This window comes from Engystomops pustulosus, unplaced genomic scaffold (genome assembly GCF_040894005.1).
Source record: "Engystomops pustulosus unplaced genomic scaffold, aEngPut4.maternal MAT_SCAFFOLD_115, whole genome shotgun sequence".
NCBI lineage: Eukaryota > Metazoa > Chordata > Amphibia > Anura > Leptodactylidae > Engystomops > Engystomops pustulosus.
Window position 1 is genome coordinate 1 of NW_027284996.1, and position 23,018 is coordinate 23,018.

The 23,018-nt window shown below is 51.9% G+C and overlaps 2 protein-coding genes across 2 annotated transcripts in view; one reads left to right on the plus strand and one right to left on the minus strand.

The window, feature by feature from the left end:
* Positions 1–1,936: 1,936 nt before the first annotated feature.
* LOC140107099 (SH3 domain-binding protein 1-like) overlaps positions 1,937–23,018 on the plus strand; it is a 53,956-nt gene continuing 32,874 nt past the window's right edge. The window contains exons 1-6 of the mRNA XM_072131650.1: positions 1,937–1,967; positions 2,118–2,229; positions 9,192–9,273; positions 9,348–9,428; positions 18,415–18,528; positions 18,611–18,708. Coding sequence (XP_071987751.1) covers positions 9,233–9,273; positions 9,348–9,428; positions 18,415–18,528; positions 18,611–18,708 — 334 coding nt within the window. The 5' untranslated portion in view covers positions 1,937–1,967; positions 2,118–2,229; positions 9,192–9,232. The remainder of the gene's footprint in view (positions 1,968–2,117; positions 2,230–9,191; positions 9,274–9,347; positions 9,429–18,414; positions 18,529–18,610; positions 18,709–23,018) is intronic.
* Positions 2,298–8,867, minus strand: LOC140107097 (uncharacterized). The gene is made up of 5 exons (XM_072131648.1): positions 8,612–8,867; positions 8,118–8,212; positions 7,613–7,828; positions 4,898–5,016; positions 2,298–2,316 (listed from the first exon to the last, which is right to left on the minus strand). The coding sequence occupies exons 1-5, from the start codon at positions 8,865–8,867 to the stop codon at positions 2,298–2,300; spliced, it is 705 nt and encodes a 234-aa protein (XP_071987749.1).

The window sequence follows — 23,018 nt, forward strand, 5'->3', positions numbered from 1 at the left end:
CGCTCTTTCCTAAGCTCTCCCCCGGTCGGGCTGTCTCCTGATTTCTTTTACGCATTCTCCTGAAATCTTTCCCGTCCATTCTTGTTATGTCCTGGAGTTTGGCCATTACTAAATATAACCCTAGAGTTGTGACCCAGTAGGACTGATCCCCCTCTTAGGCTCGCAGCTCAGGTGCCCACCTACTTTTCAGGTAATAATTTAAGGCTTTAATTGTGAACACACCAGTTCATCTCTCTCCAAACGTGTTCAGTGAGGCGCAGGCCACCATTCAGGGAAAATGATTCACGGAAACACGGATAATCTTTATTTCAGTAACATGACCAATAAGATGCCATCGTGGAGCACATGAAAAGTCAAAGCGTTTCCGGCAGAACGCCCGCTCTTAAGCATGACGACTATTATTGAAAAGCTGACACTATGGGGAGTTAAGTCACAACCCGACTCCATGTTTTAAAGAGGAACTTTCAAAATTACTGAGGGAGGGGCTATCATTACCGAAAACACACAAGGGGCTGTCACCAATGTGACCGATTGTTTCACTTAACCTTTCCAGTTGGTTGAAGGAGGGGCCCCGTCCCCTGGTGCCCAGGTTTCCTGGTTGTCGTCTTATGGGTGATGTGGCATCTTCATATCCATCAATACCACATAAAATAGCAACAGCAGCTTCTGAATAAGTATCCGATCTATACACCTGACCTCATGGTGGAGCTATGCTTTTCTTCTTATAACACATCATTGTTCTATCTACAACTCTAAGGGCGAGTGTGGGAGCGAAGTCTTCCCCGTCCCTAGTGCACCTCACTCCGGCATGGCGGGAGGAACACGCAGTCTTCAGGGAGGCCAATCCGTTTTTACATTGCTGTGGCAGGTACATCGCTGATATCTGTGTCTGTTTGGAGAATATCAATGATAATACATAATCACATCATTTAGACATCCCACTAAAATGACGTTCCTTGATCTTAGTCTTGGGGTTATCGGTCACGACATTAATACAGCTACGCTCCATAAACAGACTGCGGGTAACATTGTATCACAACATCCCTGCACACGATTAAAGCCTTCCCGGGGGGGGCAACTAACAAGGAGGAAAAGAAACTGCAATCCAGATTCAGTCTAGAACGCAGAGAAAGTCCGAGAATTACTCGTTCCTACCATGACTCCAACGGGATCCAATACTTTAGAGAATTCGCAGGGGGCAAACATTGGCTAAAGTGTCATCTCCTTCTCTCTTCAAAACCAAAACTAAAGAATCCTGGTTATCGGCTTTCTACATCTTCAAGATGCTCCATGTATAATGATGCAGACAACAAGAAAACGTTTTTCCTGAGTATCGAGGAGACAAGAAGATCCCAACTCCTGTAGCGTTGTATATACTGTATATATCTGCATGATATCTCCCATCCAGAGGGGGCGCGCTTCCTCCAAGTACATGGGGGGGGGGTAGCACCTCTATAACTCATCACATACATAAACCATTACAAGGGGACGATGTAGCAGAAATAATGGCGAAGCTTTCTGGATATTCAATCGTTACCCACATGGTCTGACAATGGGAACCTTTACCCCAAGACTTGATATCACTTTATATAATGTTTCATTCCTTGATGTTATATGTAACATGTCAGTATTAACAAAAGTTCCTTCGTCTCATAATATCTAAATGTAATAACCCTAATAATATGCTGACACGTGTAACAGGGTTACCAGCTGATCCGATGTCCCACTTATTAGACCTCATCCTTGTCTTCTATGTTATATAGTGTTATATTCTCTTCTCGGATGAATATTTATGAACAAACCGGAAATGACATTTGTGGGGGGGGGGGGGGCTATATGATTGGAATGAGTTACTATTGATAGTAGTCATGATTCAGAGCGGATGTTCCGCCACAATGGCATCTTATTGGTAATGATTCCGAAGTATAGATTATCCGTGCTTGCAGTCTGGCGTAAATCATTTTCAGGTACTTCCCATATTCTCCTGATTTCTTTCCCGCCTTCTCCCGATGTCTCTCCTGGTCGGGTTCCTCCATTGTCCGGACGTGTCCCCCCTCCATCATAGTAGCGTATACAAAGTCTGACTTCCGAATGTTGTGGCCGCTCTTCTACTCCAGGGTCTTTTCCGATTGGCTGCAGGAGCGTCTGTCCTGAAGAGGCTGAAGACGAGACTTGACGCCGGATCCAGTGATCTGCGGGAATTCATATCTGAACCTCATGCAGTCGCCGGTAAATAAATTCCTATTTTTTTTGTCTCTTCCTATTTTTCTGTCTTAACTTCTAGTTTTAAGGATTTTTTACTGAAGGTTCAGTTTGCTATTACAGATAATTGTCATATTTCACTTGTTGTGTCACCCAAAGAAGGATCCAAACATGAGCTAAAGGGTGTTCATTCATTTCTATGGACAAGACGCTCTCCTGGCGTCTCTCTCCTCTCGCTCTCACCTGACCTCTGTCCCCTCTCGCTCCCTCCTGGCGTCTCTCCCCTCTCGCTCTCACCTGACGTCTGTCCCCTCTCGCCCTCTCCTGACGTCTCTCCCCTCTCACTCCCTCCAGACGTCTGTCCCCTCTCACTCCCTCCAGACGTCTGTCCCCTCTCGCTCCCTCCTGACATCTCTCCCCTCTCACTCCCTCCTGACGTCTCTCCCCTCTCGCCCTCTCCTGACATCTCTCCCCTCTCACTCCCTCCTGACGTCTCTCCCCTCTTGCTCTCTCCTGGCGTCTCTCCCCTCTCGCTCTCACCTGACGTCTCTCCCCTCTCGCCCTCTCCTGACATCTCTCCCCTCTCGCTCCCTCCTGACGTCTCTCCCCTCTCGCTCCCTCCTGACGTCTCTCCCCTCTCGCTCCCTCCTGACGTCTGTCCCCTCTCGCTCCCTCCTGACATCTCTCCCCTCTCACTCCCTCCTGACGTCTCTCCCCTCTCGCCCTCTCCTGACATCTCTCCCCTCTCACTCCCTCCTGACGTCTCTCCCCTCTTGCTCTCTCCTGGCGTCTCTCCCCTCTCGCTCTCACCTGACGTCTCTCCCCTCTCGCCCTCTCCTGACATCTCTCCCCTCTCACTCCCTCCTGACGTCTCTCCCCTCTCGCTCTCTCCTGACGTCTCTCCCCTCTCGCTCCCTCCTGACGTCTCTCTCCCCTCTCGCCCTCTCCTGACGTCTCTCCCCTCTCGCTCCCTCCTGACGTCTGTCCCCTCTCTCTCCCTCCTGACGTCTGTCCCCTCTCTCTCCCTCCTGACGTCTGTCCCCTCTCGCTCCCTCCTGACGTCTCTCTCCCCTCTCGCTCTCTCCTGACGTCTCTCCCCTCTCGCTCCCTCCTGACGTCTCTCTCCCCTCTCGCTCCCTCCTGACGTCTGTCCCCTCTCTCTCCCTCCTGACGTCTGTCCCCTCTCTCTCCCTCCTGACGTCTGTCCCCTCTCGCTCCCTCCTGACGTCTCCCTCCCCTCTCGCTCTCTCCTGACGTCTCTCCCCTCTCGCTCCCTCCTGACGTCTGTCCCCTCTCGCCCTCTCCTGACGTCTGTCCCCTCTCGCTCCCTCCTGACGTCTCTCCCCTCTCGCTCCCTCCTGACGTCTGTCCCCTCTCGCCCTCTCCTGACGTCTGTCCCCTCTCGCTCCCTCCTGACGTCTCTCCCCTCTCGCTCTCTCCTGACGTCTCTCTCCCCTCTCGCCCTCTCCTGACGTCTGTCCCCTCTCCCTCCCTCCTGATGTCTGTCCCCTCTCACTCCCTCCTGACGTCTCTCCCCTCTCACTCCCTCCTGACGTCTCTCTCCCCTCTCGCTTTCTCCTGACGTCTCTCCCCTCTCGCTCCCTCCTGACGTCTCTCCCCTCTCGCTCTCACCTGGCGTCTGTCCCCTCTCGCTCTCCTGGCATCTCTCTCCCCTCTCACTCTCTCCTGACGTCTCTCTCCCCTCTCGCCCTCTCCTGACGTCTCTCCCCTCTCGCTCTCACCTGACGTCTGTCCCCTCTCGCCCTCTCCTGACGTCTCTCCCCTCTCACTCCCTCCTGACGTCTCTCCCCTCTCGCTCTCTCCTGACGTCTCTCCCCTCTCGCTCCCTCCTGACGTCTCTCTCCCCTCTCGCCCTCTCCTGACGTCTGTCCCCTCTCCCTCCCTCCTGATGTCTGTCCCCTCTGGCTCTCTCCTGGCGTCTCTCCCCTCTCGCCCTCTCCTGACGTCTCTCCCCTCTCACTCCCTCCTGACGTCTCTCTCCCCTCTCACTCCCTCCTGACGTCTCTCTCCCCTCTCACTTTCTCCAGACGTCTCTCCCCTCTCGCTCCCTCCTGTCGTCTCTCCCCTCTCGCTCTCACCTGGCGTCTCTCCCCTCTCGCTCTCACCTGGCGTCTGTCCCCTCTCGCTCTCCTGGCATCTCTCTCCCCTCTCACTCTCTCCTGACGTCTCTCTCCCCTCTCGCTCTCTCCTGACGTCTCTCTCCCCTCTCGCTCTCTCCTGACGTCTCTCGCTCCCTCCTGACGTCTGTCCCCTCTGGCTCCCTCCTGACGTCTGTCCCCTCTGGCTCCCTCCTGACGTCTGTCCCCTCTCTCTCCCTCCTGACGTCTGTCCCCTCTCGCTCCCTCCTGACGTCTGTCCCCTCTCGCTCCCTCCTGACGTCTGTCCCCTCTCGCTCCCTCCTGACGTCTGTCCCCTCTCGCTCCCTCCTGACGTCTGCCCCCTCTCGCTCCCTCCTGACGTCTCTCCCCTCTCGCTCCCTCCTGACGTCTGTCCCCTCTCGCTCCCTCCTGACGTCTGTCCTCTCTCGCTCCCTCCTGACGTCTCTCCCCTCTCGCTCTCTCCTGATGTCTGTCCCCTCTCGCTCCCTCCTGACGTCTGTCCCCTCTCGCTCCCTCCTGACGTCTGTCCCCTCTCGCTCCCTCCTGACGTCTGTCCCCTCTCGCTCCCTCCTGACGTCTGCCCCCTCTCGCTCCCTCCTGACGTCTCTCCCCTCTCGCTCCCTCCTGACGTCTCTCCCCTCTCGCTCCCTCCTGACGTATGTCCCCTCTCGCTCCCTCCTGACGTCTGTCCCCTCTCTCTCCCTCCTGACGTCTGTCCCCTCTTGCACCCTCCTGACGTCTGTCCCCTCTCGCACCCTCCTGACGTCTGTCCCCTCTCGCACCCTCCTGACGTCTGTCCCCTCTCGCTCCCTCCTGACGTCTGTCCCCTCTCGCTCCCTCCTGACGTCTGTCCCCTCTCGCTCCCTCCTGACGTCTGTCCCCTCTCGCTCCCTCCTGACGTCTGTCCCTTCTCGCTCCCTCCTGACGTCTGTCCCCTCTCGCCCTCTCCTGACGTCTCTCTCCCCTCTCGCCCTCTCCTTGCGTCTGTCCCCTCTCGCTCCCTCCTGACGTCTGTCCCCTCTCGCTCCCTCCTGACGTCTGTCCCCTCTCGCTGTCTCCTGACATCTCTCGCTCCCTTCTGACGTCTCTTGCTCCCTTCTGACGCCTCTCGCTCCCTCCTGACGTCTGTTCCCTCTCGCTCCCTCCTGACGTCTCTCCCCTCTGGCTCCCTCCTGACGTCTCTCCCCTCTGGCTCCCTCCTGACGTCTCTCCCCTCTCGCTCCCTCCTGACGTCTGTCCCCTCTCACTCCCTCCTGACGTCTGTCCCCTCTCACTCCCTCCTGACGTCTGTCCCCTCTCACTCCCTCCTGACGTCTGTCCCCTCTCGCTCCCTCCTGACATCTGTCCCCTCTCGCACCCTCCTGACGTCTGTCCCCTCTCGCTCCCTCCTGACGTCTGTCCCCTCTCGCTCCCTCCTGACGTCTGTCCTCTCTCGCTCCCTCCTGACGTCTGTCCCCTCTCTCTCCCTCCTGACGTCTGTCCGCTCTGGCTCCCTCCTGACGTCTGTCCCCTCTGGCTCCCTCCTGACGTCTGTCCCCTCTGGCTCCCTCCTGACGTCTGTCCCCTCTCGCTCCCTCCTGACGTCTGTCCCCTCTTGCTCCCTCCTGACGTCTGTCCCCTCTCGCTCCCTCCTGATGTCTCTCGCTCCCTCCTGACGTATGTCCCCTCTCGCCCTCTCCTTGCGTCTGTCCCCTCTCGCTCCCTCCTGACGTCTGTCCCCTCTCGCTCTCTCCTGACGTCTGTCCCCTCTCGCTCTCTCCTGACGTCTGTCCCCTCTCGCTCCCTCCTGACGTCTCTCCCCTCTCGCTCCCTCCTGACGTCTGTCCCCTCTCGCTCCCTCCTGATGTCTCTCGCTCCCTCCTGACGTCTCTCCCCTCTCGCTCCCTCCTGACGTCTGTCCCCTCTCGCTCCCTCCTGACGTCTGTCCCCTCTCACTCCCTCCTGACGTCTCTCCCCTCTCGCTCCCTCCTGACGTCTGTCCCCTCTCGCTCCCTCCTGACGTCTGTCCCCTCTCGCTCCCTCCTGACGTCTGTCCCCTCTCGCTCCCTCCTGACGTCTGTCCCCTCTCGCTCCCTCCTGACGTCTGTCCCCTCTCGCTCTCTCCTGACGTCTGTCCCCTCTCGCTCCCTCCTGACGTCTCTCCCCTCTCGCTCCCTCCTGACGTCTGTCCCCTCTCGCTCCCTCCTGACGTCTGTCCCCTCTCGCTCCCTCCTGATGTCTCTCGCTCCCTCCTGACGTCTGTCCCCTCTCGCTCCCTCCTGACGTCTGTCCCCTCTCGCTCCCTCCTGACGTCTGTCCCCTCTCGCTCCCTCCTGACGTCTCTCTCCCCTCTCGCCCTCTCCTGATGTCTCTCCCCTCTCGCTCCCTCCTGACGTCTGTCCCCTCTCGCTCCCTCCTGACGTCTGTCCTCTCTCGCTCTCTCCTGACGTCTGTCCTCTCTCGCTCCCTCCTGACGTATGTCCCCTCTCGCTCCCTCCTGACGTCTGTCCCCTCTCGCTCCCTCCTGACGTCTGTCCCTTCTCGCTCTCTCCTGACATCTGCCCCCTCTCGCTCTCTCCTGACGTCTGTCCCTTCTCGCTCTCTCCTGACGTCTGCCCCCTCTCGCTCCCTCCTGACGTCTCTCCCCTCTCGCTCCCTCCTGACGTCTGTCCCCTCTCGCTCCCTCCTGACGTCTGTCCCCTCTCGCTCCCTCCTGATGTCTCTCGCTCCCTCCTGACGTCTCTCCCCTCTCGCTCCCTCCTGACGTATGTCCCCTCTCGCTCCCTCCTGACGTCTGTCCCCTCTCGCTCCCTCCTGACGTCTGTCCCTTCTCGCTCTCTCCTGACATCTGCCCCCTCTCGCTCTCTCCTGACGTCTGTCCCTTCTCGCTCTCTCCTGACGTCTGCCCCCTCTCGCTCCCTCCTGACGTCTCTCCCCTCTCGCTCCCTCCTGACGTCTGTCCCCTCTCGCTCCCTCCTGACGTCTGTCCCCTCTCGCTCCCTCCTGATGTCTCTCGCTCCCTCCTGACGTCTCTCCCCTCTCGCTCCCTCCTGACGTCTGTCCCCTCTCGCTCCCTCCTGACGTCTGTCCCCTCTCGCTCCCTCCTGACGTCTGTCCCCTCTCGCTCCCTCCTGACGTCTCTCTCCCCTCTCGCCCTCTCCTGATGTCTCTCCCCTCTCGCTCCCTCCTGACGTCTGTCCCCTCTCGCTCCCTCCTGACGTCTGTCCTCTCTCGCTCTCTCCTGACGTCTGTCCTCTCTCGCTCCCTCCTGACGTATGTCCCCTCTCGCTCCCTCCTGACGTCTGTCCCCTCTCGCTCCCTCCTGACGTCTGTCCCTTCTCGCTCTCTCCTGACATCTGCCCCCTCTCGCTCTCTCCTGACGTCTGTCCCTTCTCGCTCTCTCCTGACGTCTGTCCCTTCTCGCTCTCTCCTGACGTCTGCCCCCTCTCGCTCCCTCCTGACGTCTCTCCCCTCTCGCTCCCTCCTGACGTCTGTCCCCTCTCGCTCCCTCCTGACGTCTGTCCCCTCTCGCTCCCTCCTGATGTCTCTCGCTCCCTCCTGACGTCTCTCCCCTCTCGCTCCCTCCTGACGTCTGTCCCCTCTCGCTCCCTCCTGACGTCTGTCCCCTCTCGCTCCCTCCTGACGTCTCTCTCCCCTCTCGCCCTCTCCTGATGTCTCTCCCCTCTCGCTCCCTCCTGACGTCTGTCCTCTCTCGCTCCCTCCTGACGTATGTCCCCTCTCGCTCCCTCCTGACGTCTGTCCCCTCTCGCTCCCTCCTGACGTCTGTCCCTTCTCGCTCTCTCCTGACATCTGCCCCCTCTCGCTCTCTCCTGACGTCTGTCCTCTCTCGCTCCCTCCTGACGTCTCTCCCCTCTCACTCCCTCCTGACGTCTGCCCCCTCTCACTCCCTCCTGACGTCTGTCCCCTCTTGCTCTCTCCTGACGTCTGTCCCCTCTCGCACCCTCCTGACATCTGCCCCCTCTCGCTCTCTCCTGACGTCTGCCCCCTCTCGCTCTCTCCTGACGTCTGTCCCTTCTCGCTCTCTCCTGACGTCTGCCCCCTCTTGCTCTCTCCTGACGTCTCTCCCCTCTCGCTCCCTCCTGACGTCTGTCCCCTCTCGCTCCCTCTTGACGTCTGTCCCCTCTCGCTCCCTCTTGACGTCTGTCCCTTCTCGCTCTCTCCTGACGTCTGTCCCCTCTCGCTCCCTCCTGACGTCTGTCCCCTCTTGCTCCCTCCTGACGTCTGTCCCCTCTTGCTCCCTCCTGACGTCTGTCCCCTCTCGCTCCCTCCTGACGTCTGTCCCCTCTCGCTCCCTCCTGACGTCTGTCCCTTCTCGCTCTCTCCTGACGTCTGTCCCTTCTCGCTCCCTCCTGACGTCTGTCCCCTCTCGCTCCCTCCTGACGTCTGTCCCCTCTCGCTCTCTCCTGACGTCTCTCCCCTCTCACTCCCTCCTGACGTCTCTCCCCTCTTGCTCTCTCCTGACGTCTGTCCCTTCTCGCTCTCTCCTGACGTCTGTCCCTTCTCGCTCCCTCCTGACGTCTGTCCCTTCTCGCTCTCTCCTGACATCTGCCCCCTCTCGCTCCCTCCTGACGTCTGTCCCCTCTCTCTCCCTCCTGACGTCTCTCTCCTGAGTTTCTCCTGTTTCTCCATGCAATGGATAAGACGCCATAAAATTGGAGCTAAGAGTATTTCCTAATTGTTGAATTCTGTGATGGAAACGCCAAGGTATGTCCCCGCAGTATTCTAAAAATGAAACGTGAAATTCTTGTTGTGAAAGTGCTCTGTAAAGCCTTTAATAGCCCCTGCCCCAAAGATTTCTCTTCTGAAGTTCTAATAGTCCTCATAAGTCCCTCCATCCTCTCTCATCCTTCTCTGCTGACCTTCTTGTAGGAGCCTTAAAGTCCTATCTCCGAGAGCTTCCCGAGCCGCTGATGACCTCCCATCTCTTCAATGACTGGATGACAGCGGCCAGGTACCGGTCTATGACAGATCTGCATAGAGATGAGGCTTCTGCTGCAGCTTTATAATCTCTACATTGTGTTGCAGCATCAAAGAAGCAGAAAAACGTCACGATTGTTACAGAGAAGTTCTCCAGAAACTTCCGGCTGAAAACTATGACAACCTCAGGTACGCGCTGGATCATATCTGAGAGACGGCCCCAGGAATCCTTCCCTACGCGATGAGCGTGGCCAAGGGGCAGATGTGGGGGACCTCTACTCCTTGAATATGGGGGACATTTGTCACCTGCCAGCTCCCACCTGTTGTAGTTTTGTGTAAAATTTGTGAATGTTTGAAGGTTTTTAGAAGGTGCGCACTTCTTTCTTGCGCACTACACGTTATTGGATGAGGGTTTCAGTGCTTCAATGCCATAAAGCTGCCGCACAAGCACTTGTAAGTGTTCCCCACAGCGTATTTCTTGTGATGACGCGTCTTGTACACTTTACTTTCTGGCTTTTGCTTTTCTTTAGGTTTTATTATAAAGACACAGATTAGCCCAGACCAATTATTGTGTCAGAACAATGTGTGGCTAAAGGGGCCCTTACTGCTCAGGCCCAGCGCCCGCCTGTTAAATATCAATAGAAATACCGTATATTCCGGCGTATAAGACGACCCGCCTACTTTCCTGTTAAAATATAGGGGGTCATTTACTAAGGGCCCAATTCGCGTTTTCCCGACGTGTTACCCGAATATTTCCGATTTGCGCCGATTGTACCTGAATTGCCCCGGGATTGTGACGCACGCGATCGGATTGTGGCGTATCGGCGCCAGCATGCTCGCGACGGAAATCGGGGGGCGTGGCCGAACGAAAACCCGACGTATTCGTAAAAACCGCCGCATTTAAAAACAGCAAAAGTGTCGCTTGGGGAGCGCTTACCTTCACCTGGTCCGAGGTGGTGCAATCCGGTGCGATGAGATGACTTTCAGCGCAGCAGCGCCACCTGGTGGACGGCGGAAGAACTACATTCATGAATCCCGGCCGGACCCGAATCCAGAGCAGAGAACGCGCCGCTGGATCGCGACTGGACCGGGTAAGTAAATCTGCCCCATAGAGTTTAAGATATATTCGCCGTATAAGACTACCCCTTTTCCAACGCATACAAAACACCGGTAAAAATTAAAGAAAAAACAGATTTGAATGTAACATGGTCCTTTTTTTAATGTAAATTCTTCTGACATGCAGGTATATAGCAGGAAAACTGCCACTCATAAACATAAGGCATACAACAACAACATTACAGCACAGCCCCCAGTAGTATACAGCACTGCCCCCAGTAGTATACAGCACAGCCCCCAGTAGTATATAGCAGGAAAACTGTCGCTCATAAACATAAGGCATACAATAACAACATTACCATCGTCCATGTTACTGTAAATGTTACCATACTGTACCTTACATTTTTATTTTATTAAATATTCCATGCCATGTACTCAGAAGCGGGAAAAAAATTCCAAATGCAATGAAAATGGTGGAAAAACGCATTTGCGCCATTTTCTTGTGGGCTTGGATATTACGTCTTTCACTGAGCGCCCCACATGACAGGTCTGCTTTATTCTTTGGGTCGGGGAGATTACGGGGATAACACATTTATAGGTTTTATAATGTTTTCATACATTTACAAAAATGAAAACCTCCTGTACAAAAATTTTTTTTTTGATTTTGCCAACTTCTGGCGCTAATAACTTTTTTATACTTTGGTGTACGGAGCTGTGGGAGGAGTCATTTTTTGCGAAATTTGATAATATGTTCAATGATATCATTTTTAGGACTGTACGACCTTTTGATCACTTTTTATAGATTTTTTTATATTTTTCAAAATGGCAAAAAAGGGCCATTTTCATCTTTGGGCGCTATTTTCAGTTACGGGGCTAAACGCATTGAAAAACCGTTATCATATTTTGATAGATCGGGCATTTTCGGACGCGTCGATACCTGATGTGTTTATGATTTTTACTGTTTATTTATGTCAGTTCTAGGGAAAGGGGGGTGATTTGAAATTTTAGGTTTTTTTATTATAATTTTTTTTTTACTTTTTTTTTTTTATTTATACTATTTTTCAGACTCCCTAGGGTACTTTAACCCTAGGTTGTCTGATCGATCCTATCATATACTGCCATACTACAGTATGGCAATATATGGGGATTTTCCTCCTCATTCAATACAATGGGGGTCATTTACTAAGGGCCCGATTTGCGTTTTCCCGACGTGTTACCCAAATATTTCCGATTTGCGCCGATTGTACCTGAATTGCCCCGGGATTTTGGCGCACGCGATCGGATTGTGGCGCATCGGCGCCGGCATGTGCGCGACGGAAATCAGGGGGCGTGGCCGAACGAAAACCCGACGGATTCGGAAAAACCGCCGCATTTAAAAACCGAAAATGTGTCGCTTGGGAAGCGCTTACCTTCACCTGGTCCAGCTCGGTGTATTCCGGCACGTTCAGATAATTTGCAGCGCAGCAGCGCCACCTGGTGGACGGCGGAGGAACTACCTTCATAAATCCCGTCCGGACCCGAATCCTGTGCAGAGAATGCGCCGCTGGATCGCGAATGGGCTGGGTAAGTAAATCTGCCCCAATGTGCTATCAGTACATTGTAATGAAGGGGTTAAAACGAAATAGCCTCGGGTCTTCGGAAGACCCGAGGCTACCATGGAGACGGATCGTCGCCCCCGATGACGTCACGGGGAGCGGCGATCCCAGGTAAGATGGCGGCGCCCATGCGCCGCTATCTTTTCGAGGCTGCCGGCAGCTTTGCCGGCAGCCATCGCTGTGAAAACACCCGCGATCGGTGCTAGCAATATGCAGCAAAGACTTACCGGCTATGGAGAGGGCTCAGCCCGTGAGCCCTCTCCATGCAGCGCGACTTGACCGCCGCCGTGAATACACGGCGGGCGGTCGGGATTACCGGCGTATAAGACGACCCCAGAGAAGACAGAAGATTTTTCTGTCTTCAAAAGTCGTCTTATACGCCGGAATATACGGTAGATATTTCTTGCAATTCCTAATTTGAGAATTAGGAACCACGATGATGAGCAATGTTTCAAAAAATCAGAAGCGATCCTTCGTTCCAGAAGTAAATTAAAAAGCATTCAATGGATTTCAACAAAAATAAAGTAACAATATACAATTCAGATGAAAAATATACATAAAAATAAAGTTACAGAAAATAAAATAAAATTAAAGAAAGCTGGTGTGGAGCAAAGCTGGAGAGAGTGAAGAGACAAGGAGACAAAAGACGGATGGTGATGTCTCTCCTATCTCCCTCACTCTCACACCGTCTCCTCAGTCTCTAGTATGGTAACTCTCTCCTATCTCCCTCACTCTAACACCGTCTCCTCAGTCTCTAGTATAGTAACTCTCTCCTATCTCCCTCACTCTCACACCGTCTCCTCAGTCTCTAGTATGGTAACTCTCTCCTATCTCCCTCACTCTCACACCGTCTCCTCAGTCTCTAGTATAGTAACTCTCTCCTATCTCCCTCACTCTCACACCGTCTCCTCAGTCTCTAGTATAGTAACTCTCTCCTATCTCCCTCACTCTCACACCGTCTCCTCAGTCTCTAGTATAGTAACTCTCTCCTATCTCCCTCACTCTCACACCATCTCCCTCAGTCACTAGTATAGTAACTCTCTCCTATCTCCCTCACTCTCACACAGTCTCCCTCAGTCACTAGTATGGTAACTCTCTCCTATCTCCCTCACTCTCACACCGTCTCCTCAGTCTCTAGTATAGTAACTCTCTCCTATCTCCCTCACTCTCACACCGTCTCCTCAGTCTCTAGTATAGTAACTCTCTCCTATCTCCCTCACTCTCACACCGTCTCCTCAGTCTCTAGTATAGTAACTCTCTCCTATCTCCCTCACTCTCACACCGTCTCCTCAGTCTCTAGTATAGTAACTCTCTCCTATCTCCCTCACTCTCACACCGTCTCCTCAGTCTCTAGTATAGTAACTCTCTCCTATCTCCCTCACTCTCACACCGTCTCCTCAGTCTCTAGTATAGTAACTCTCTCCTATCTCCCTCTCTCTCACACCGTCTCCTCAGTCTCTAGCATAGTAACTCTCTCCTATCTCCCTCACTCTCACACCGTCTCCTCAGTCTCTAGCATAGTAACTCTCTCCTATCTCCCTCACTCTCACACCGTCTCCTCAGTCTCTAGCATAGTAACTCTCTCCTATCTCCCTCACTCTCACACCGTCTCCTCAGTCTCTAGTATAGTAACGCTCTCCTATCTCCCTCACTCTCACACCGTCTCCTCGGTCTCTAGTATAGTAACTCTCTCCTATCTCCCTCACTCTCACACCGTCTCCTCAGTCTCTAGTATAGTAACTCTCTCCTATCTCCCTCACTCTCACACCGTCTCCTCGGTCTCTAGTATAGTAACTCTCTCCTATCTCCCTCACTCTCACACCGTCTCCTCGGTCTCTAGTATAGTAACTCTCTCCTATCTCCCTCACTCTCACACCGTCTCCTCAGTCTCTAGTATAGTAACTCTCTCCTATCTCCCTCACTCTCACACCGTCTCCTCAGTCTCTAGTATAGTAACTCTCTCCTATCTCCCTCACTCTCACACCGTCTCCTCAGTCTCTAGTATAGTAACTCTCTCCTATCTCCCTCACTCTCACACAGTCTCCCTCAGTCACTAGTATAGTAACTCTCTCCTATCTCCCTCACTCTCACACCGTCTCCTCAGTCTCTAGTATAGTAACTCTCTCCTATCTCCCTCACTCTCACACAGTCTCCCTCAGTCACTAGTATGGTAACTCTCTCCTATCTCCCTCACTCTCACACAGTCTCCCTCAGTCACTAGTATGGTAACTCTCTCCTATCTCCCTCACTCTCACACCGTCTCCTCAGTCTCTAGTATAGTAACTCTCTCCTATCTCCCTCACTCTCACACCGTCTCCTCAGTCTATAGTATAGTAACTCTCTCCTATCTCCCTCACTCTCACACCGTCTCCTCAGTCTCTAGTATGGTAACTCCCTCCTATCTCCCTCACTCTCACACCGTCTCCTCAGTCTCTAGTATGGTAACTCTCTCCTATCTCTCACTCTCACACCGTCTCCTCAGTCTCTAGTATAGTAACTCTCTCCTATCTCCCTCACTCTCACACCGTCTCCCTCAGTCACTAGTATAGTAACTCTCTCCTATCTCCCTCACTCTCACACCGTCTCCTCAGTCACTAGTATAGTAACTCTCTCCTATCTCCCTCACTCTCACACCGTCTCCTCAGTCTCTAGTATAGTAACTCTCTCCTATCTCCCTCACTCTCACACCGTCTCCTCAGTCTCTAGTATAGTAACTCTCTCCTATCTCCCTCACTCTCACACAGTCTCCCTCAGTCACTAGTATGGTAACTCTCTCCTATCTCCCTCACTCTCACACAGTCTCCCTCAGTCACTAGTATGGTAACTCTCTCCTATCTCCCTCACTCTCACACCGTCTCCTCAGTCTCTAGCATAGTAACTCTCTCCTATCTCCCTCACTCTCACACCGTCTCCTCAGTCTCTAGCATAGTAACTCTCTCCTATCTCCCTCACTCTCACACCGTCTCCTCAGTCACTAGTATGGTAACTCTCTCCTATCTCCCTCACTCTCACACCGTCTCCTCAGTCTCTAGTATAGTAACTCTCTCCTATCTCCCTCACTCTCACACCGTCTCCTCAGTCTCTAGTATAGTAACTCTCTCCTATCTCCCTCACTCTCACACCGTCTCCTCAGTCACTAGTATAGTAACTCTCTCCTATCTCCCTCACTCTCACACCGTCTCCTCAGTCTCTAGTATAGTAACTCTCTCCTATCTCCCTCACTCTCACACCGTCTCCTCAGTCACTAGTATAGTAACTCTCTCCTATCTCCCTCACTCTCACACCGTCTCCTCAGTCTCTAGTATAGTAACTCTCTCCCTCACTCTCACACCGTCTCCTCAGTCACTAGTATAGTAACTCTCTCCTATCTCCCTCACTCTCACACAGTCTCCCTCAGTCACTAGTATGGTAACTCTCTCCTATCTCCCTCACTCTCACACAGTCTCCCTCAGTCACTAGTATGGTAACTCTCTCCTATCTCCCTCACTCTCACACCGTCTCCTCAGTTTCTAGCATAGTAACTCTCTCCTATCTCCCTCACTCTCACACCGTCTCCTCAGTCTCTAGTATAGTAACTCTCTCCTATCTCCCTCACTCTCACACCGTCTCCTCAGTCTCTAGTATAGTAACTCTCTCCTATCTCCCTCACTCTCACACCGTCTCCTCAGTCTCTAGTATAGTAACTCTCTCCTATCTCCCTCACTCTCACACCGTCTCCTCAGTCTCTAGTATAGTAACTCTCTCCTATCTCCCTCACTCTCACACCGTCTCCTCAGTCTCTAGTATAGTAACTCTCTCCTATCTCCCTCACTCTCACACCGTCTCCTCAGTCTCTAGTACAGTAACTCTCTCCTATCTCCCTCACTCTCACACCGTCTCCTCAGTCTCTAGTATGGTAACTCTCTCCTATCTCCCTCACTCTCACACCGTCTCCCTCAGTCACTAGTATGGTAACTCTCTCCTATCTCCCTCACTCTCACACCGTCTCCCTCAGTCACTAGTATGGTAACTCTCTCCTATCTCCCTCACTCTCACACCGTCTCCTCAGTCTCTAGTATAGTAACTCTCTCCTATCTCCCTCACTCTCACACCGTCTCCTCAGTCACTAGTATAGTAACTCTCTCCTATCTCCCTCACTCTCACACCGTCTCCTCAGTCTCTAGTATAGTAACTCTCTCCTATCTCCCTCACTCTCACACCGTCTCCCTCAGTCACTAGTATAGTAACTCTCTCCTATCTCCCTCACTCTCACACCGTCTCCTCAGTCTCTAGTATAGTAACTCTCTCCTATCTCGATCACTCTCACACCGTCTCCTCAGTCTCTAGTATAGTAACTCTCTCCTATCTCCCTCACTCTCACACCGTCTCCTCAGTCTCTAATATAGTAACTCTCTCCTATCTCCCTCACTCTCACACCGTCTCCCTCAGTCACTAGTATAGTAACTCTCTCCTATCTCCCTCACTCTCACACCGTCTCCTCAGTCTCTAGTATAGTAACTCTCTCCTATCTCCCTCACTCTCACACCGTCTCCTCAGTCTCTAGTATAGTAACTCTCTCCTATCTCCCTCACTCTCACACAGTCTCCCTCAGTCACTAGTATGGTAACTCTCTCCTATCTCCCTCACTCTCACACAGTCTCCCTCAGTCACTAGTATGGTAACTCTCTCCTATCTCCCTCACTCTCACACCGTCTCCTCAGTCTCTAGTATAGTAACTCTCTCCTATCTCCCTCACTCTCACACCGTCTCCTCAGTCTCTAGTATAGTAACTCTCCTATCTCCCTCACTCTCACACCGTCTCCTCAGTCTCTAGTATAGTAACTCTCTCCTATCTCCCTCACTCTCACACCGTCTCCTCAGTCTCTAGTATAGTAACTCTCTCCTATCTCCCTCACTCTCACACCGTCTCCTCAGTCTCTAGTATAGTAACTCTCTCCTATCTCCCTCACTCTCACACTGTCTCCTCAGTCACTAGTATAGTAACTCTCTCCTATCTCCCTCACTCTCACACCGTCTCCTCAGTCTCTAGTATAGTAACTCTTTCCTATCTCCCTCACTCTCACACCGTCTCCTCAGTCTCTAGTATAGTAACCCTCTCCTATCTCCCTCACTCTCACTCCGTCTCCTCAGTCTCTAGTATAGTAACCCTCTCCTGTCTCCCTCAGTCACTAGTATAGTAACTCTCTCCTATCTCCCTCACTCTCACACCGTCTCCTCAGTCTCTAGTATAGTAACTCTCTCCTATCTCCCTCACTCTCACACCGTCTCCTCAGTCACTAGTATAGTAACTCTCTCCTATCTCCCTCACTCTCACACCGTCTCCTCAGTCTCTAGTATAGTAACTCTCTCCTATCTCCCTCACTCTCACACCGTCTCCTCAGTCACTAGTATAGTAACTCTTTATACACAAACTAACATTTCCCAAGTGAATATTCCCAATCTCCTATTGGTTCATATTAGTCCGTAAACCATCTGAGGACCATAGATGATCTCATTCTACTTCATGAATATGTAAACTTAACTAATTCACTTATATATACATATGCTATTAACATATAGATGTGCTAGTATGAAGGTTGCCTCGTCTGGCAGATATCCGTATTCCATGGGAACTCTGAGACCATAATGTACCATGACAAGCCAAGATAAATGACAATAGTTCAGAACAATAAAAGGAATTAGCATTTTACCAAAGGCACTGACCATATACCATCTGCCTTTATGTACAATGGAATATCCCAACTATCTCATTCATTGGGGGTCATTTACTAAGGGCCCGATTCGCGTTTTCCCGACGTGTTACCCGAATATTTCCGATTTGCGCCGCTTGTACATGAATTGCCCCGGGTTTTTGGCGCACGCGATCGGATTGTGGCGCATCGGGGCCGGCATGCGCGCGACAGAAATCGGGGGGGCGTGGCCGAACGAAAACCCGACGGATTCGGAAAAACCGCCGCATTTAAAAACCGAAATGTGTCGCTTGGGGAGCGCTCACCTTCACCTTCTATGGGATGGTGCATTCCGGGGCGTTAAGATTATTTTCGGCGCTGCAGCGCCACCTGGTGGACGGCGGAGGAACTACCATCTTAAATCCCAGCCGGACCCGAATCCTGTGCAGAGAACGCGCCGCTGGATCGCGAATGGGCCGGGTAAGTAAATGTGCCCCATTATGTCTATGATTCCCAATATAAAGCATATCTATATATTATACATAAACCTACATTCTACTAGTGATACAATAATACATACAATAATACAATAATACATAACACTAGCATGGATTTATATTTGTTCATCTTGAATGAATGTTTATCCTCCATGAATACTTTTAAGAATAACAGAATATCATAGACGTGTAATCATATGGTCTCACCCTATGAAAAGTCATTTTAATGATATTTGACACCGCCTCATTCTGCGCCAGAATTGTGTAGACCACGAGCCATGCAGGAGAATGGAGGATTGGGCGCCAGTAATCTGCCACGTTTTATGAATCTTTTCATTTCTTCTCCTTTTCACTTCAGGTATTTAATTAAGTTTTTGGCAACGTTGGCCGACTATCAGGAGGTGAACAAGATGACGCCTAGTAACATTGCGATTGTGCTGGGTCCCAATCTACTGTGGGCTCACAGCGAGGGGTAAGGACCCGATCCACCGGGAAATGCCATGAAGACATTGGAGGTCCTCTGCTCTTACCCCCTGACCCTTCCTTCTCCGCAGGGATCCATCTATAGCTGATATGGCGTCTGCTTCTCCCATCTTGGTTGTGAATGTGGTGGAGGGATTGATAAGTTGTGCAGCTGAAGTTTTTCCCGGAGGTAATAATGGATTTCATAATCTTAGCTGTTTGTAGATATAAAATATCCGGGATCACATCAGCCGCCTGGAGGGAAGGGTGGTAGGTGGCGGAAAACACCCGCAATTACATAGTGATGGCACCACATACCAAATATCTGGCGCTGTCTGTAGAGGACACTGGCCCAGATGTAGAAAAACTGGTACAATGGAGTAATTTATCACTGACTCTGGAGTAAAAAAGTGGCAAAAAAGGTTTTTATGGAATGAAAAATCGTGCCAGCGCCTTTTCCCGCCACTAGGAAATAGCGGCTTAAACACATAAGGACGGCTAGCGCAGCGCAAAGCCCCATTTATGATTTGTCCCTCCACTCCCCTCCATGCGTGTGCACATGTGACTTATAAAGGGCCAAAAGCAGCCAACATTGGGGGTCATTTATCTCAGTCTTAAAAACGAGAAATAGAAAACTAAGGGGCACTAATAACACGAGTGAGACTCCACATCCTCCATGGCGGCCTCGTGGCTCGGAGCCATAACTGTAAATCTTCATCCCTCACCATCGGTATCTTATAACGTCTCACATCGTGTCTCACGGGAGAGATCTGACAGCAGGGGACGAGTCGTTTCGCCTTGCGTCCTCACCAGTTTTATACGGTGCGCCATGGAAGCGCACTACGTCACACAGAACACACCAACAACTTAGAAGCAAATCTATTGGTTAGAAACGATTGGATAGGGTGGAGCAAGGTGTCACGCCGGACCTGAGAGGGGACCGCGCTACAACATTCATCCAATCAAAACCAAGGTGGGCGGGGCTAGAACTCGAGTGAAGCATCGACAGACCAAGACCCGCCCCAGCCAATCGTAGCATCTGGGGGTGTGGTCACTGCAACATCTCACAGGAGGCGGGACTTTCACTAGATACATAATGGGGCAGATTTACTTACCCGGTCCGTTTGCGATCCAGCGGCGCGTTCTCTGCGCTGGATTCGGGTCCGGCCGGGATTCATCAAAGCAGTTCCTCCGACGTCCACCAGGTGGCGCTGCTGCGCTGAAGTCCGCTGGAATGCCTCGAAATACACCGGCCTATCCAGGATGAAGGTGAGTGTAATTTTCGCGACACAATTTTTTTTTTAAATGCGGCGGTTTTTCCGAATACGTCGGGTTTTCGTTCGGCCACGCCCCCCGATTTCCGTCGCGCGCATGCCGGCGCCGATGCGCCACAATCCGATCGCGTGCGCCACAATCCCGGGCAATTCAGGTACAATCAGCGCAAATCGGAAATATTCGGGTAACACGTCGGGAAAACGCGAATCGGGCCCTTAGTAAATGACCCCCAATATCTCTTAGGAATTCACTAATTACATCCATTACCCGAGGGTTTGATAATACCGGAGGAGGGACTCATAGCAGACGGGCATTAAGCCCTGAGGCTCTTAGAGCTTCTCGTTATCCCCCAAGCCTCTCCGCAATCATTCTCTTTGTCCTCATGTACCGCGTTCACGTCTTCTCCCAGACGCCCCTGGAAGCGAGTAAACAAAGTGCGATCGGCATGTTATAGAGCAGTTTGCTCCACGCTGCGCCCCTCCTATTTGTAGTGTCTTCCAGATCATTTGGGAACAACGGTCACAACACTTGGAGTTTCCACCGATTTCTCACTAATGGTTCCAGGGAGGGACGCCGTCCTGCACGCTCTTCTATTGTCTCGCGTTTCCTACACGTCCTTTGTCTGCTATTGTCTTCAGCTGTGGCTCAGCTTTTATTAGATGCCAGTTATTTTGGATTTACATTTTGGATAGACAATGCGCTTTGTCCGTCCATATAGTTACAAAACTGTAAGGACTTTGTTTACTCGCTTCCATTGCTAATGGAAAAGGGGCGTCTGGGAGAAGACGTGAAGGCGATACATGAGGGAAATTCGGATGTGTATCAATACCAGGAAATGGCGGAGACAAAGAGAATGATTGCGGAGAGGCTTGGGGGATAACGAGAAGCTCTTAGAGCCTCAGGGCTTAACGCCCGTCTGCTACGAGTCCCTCCTCGGGTATTATCAAACCCTCGGGTAATGGATGTAATTAGTGAATTCCTAAGAGATAATGGGGCTCATTTACTTACCCGGGCCAGTCGCGATCCAGCGTTCTCCGTCGAGGATTCAGGTTCTGGTGCGATTCACTAAGATCCTGCGCCCGATATCCGGCAGGTGTCGCTGCTGCGCTGAGGTCCGCTGGAGTTCACCTTCTTCTTCCCAGTGCATGTGCGTGCTGATCTTGCGACACAATTTTTTTAAAAAATTCCACGGTTTGTGTGTGACGTAGTGCGCTTCCATGGCGCACCGTATAAAACTGGTGAGGACGCAAGACGAAGCGCGAAACGACTCGTCTCCTGCCGTCAGATCTCTCCCTGTGAGACACGATGTGAGACGTTATAAGATACCGATGGTGAGGGAAGACTTCTCTGTCTCATGCGCCTTTTTTTGTTGTATTTTAGTGACATTTGGGTATTTGAACAATTTTTGCGCCTGCAGATTGTACGTAGTGTCCTATCTGCTGGCAGCATGTTATAGAGCAGGAGGAGCTGAGCAGATTGTACGTAGTGTCCTACCTGCTCAGCTCCTCCTGCTCTATAACATTCTGCCTGCAGATAGGACACTATGTACAATCTGCTCAGCTCCTCCTGCTCTATAACATGCTGCCTGCAGATAGGACACTATGTACAATGTGCTCAGCTCCCCCTGCTCTATAACATGCTGCCTGCAGATAGGACATTATGTACAATGTGCTCAGCTCCTCCTGCTCTATAATAAGCTGCCTGCAGATAGGGCACTATGTACAATGTGCTCAGCTCCTCCTGCTCTATAACATGCTGCCTGCAGATAGGACACTATGTACAATCTGCTCAGCTCCTCCTGCTCTATAACATGCTGCCTGCAGATAGGACACTACATAAAATCGGCTCAGCTCCTCCTGCTCTAAAATAAGCTGTCTGCAGATAGGACACTATGTACAATCTGCTCAGCTCCTCCTGCTCTATAATAAGTTGCCTGCAGATAGGACACTATGTACAATGTGCTCAGCTCCTCCTGCTGTACAACATGCTGCCTGCAGATAGGACACTACGTACAATCTGCTCTGCTCCTCCTGCTCTATAACATGCTGCCTGCAGATAGGACACTATGTACAATCTGCTCAGCTCCTCCTGCTGTACAACATGCTGCCTGCAGATAGGACACTACGTACAATCTGCTCTGCTCCTCCTGCTCTATAACATGCTGCCTGCAGATAGGACACTATGTACAATCTGCTCAGCTCCTCCTGCTCTATAATATGCTGCCTGCAGATAGGACACTATGTACAATCTGCTCAGCTCCTCCTGCTCTATAACATGCTGCCTGCAGATAGGACACTATGTACAATGTGCTCAGCTCCCCCTGCTCTATAACATGCTGCCTGCAGATAGGACACTATATACAATGTGCTCAGCTCCCCCTGCTCTATAACATGCTGCCTGCAGATAGGACACTATGTACAATCTGCTCAGCCCCTCCTGCTCTATAATAAGCTGCCTGCAGATAGGGCACTATGTACAATGTGCTCAGCTCCTCCTGCTCTATAACATGCTGCCTGCAGATAGGACACTATGTACAATCTGCTCAGCTCCTCCTGCTCTATAACATGCTGCCTGCAGATAGGACACTATGTACAATCTGCTCAGCTCCTCCTGCTCTATAACATGCTGCCTGCAGATAGGACACTACATACAATCTGCTCAGCTCCTCCTGCTCTATAACATGCTGCCTGCAGATAGGACACTATGCACAATCTGCTCAGCTCCTCCTGCTCTATAACATGCTGCCTGCAGATAGGACACTATGTACAATCTGCTCAGCTCCTCCTGCTCTATAACATGCTGCCTGCAGATAGGACACTACATACAATCTGCTCAGCTCCTCCTGCTCTATAATAAGCTGTCTGCAGATAGGACACTATGTACAATCTGCTCAGCTCCTCCTGATCTATAACATGCTGTCTGCAGATAGGACACTATATACAATCTGCTCAGCTCCCCCTGCTCTAAAATAAGCTGTCTGCAGATAGGACACTATATACAATCTGCTCAGCTCCTCCTGCTCTATAATAAGTTGCCTGCAGATAGGACACTATGTACAATCTGCTCAGCTCCTCCTGCTGTACAACATGCTGCCTGCAGATAGGACACTACGTACAATCTGCTCTGCTCCTCCTGCTCTATAACATGCTGTCTGCAGATAGGACACTACATACAATCTGCTCAGCTCCTCCTGCTCTACAACATGCTGCCTGCAGATAGGACACT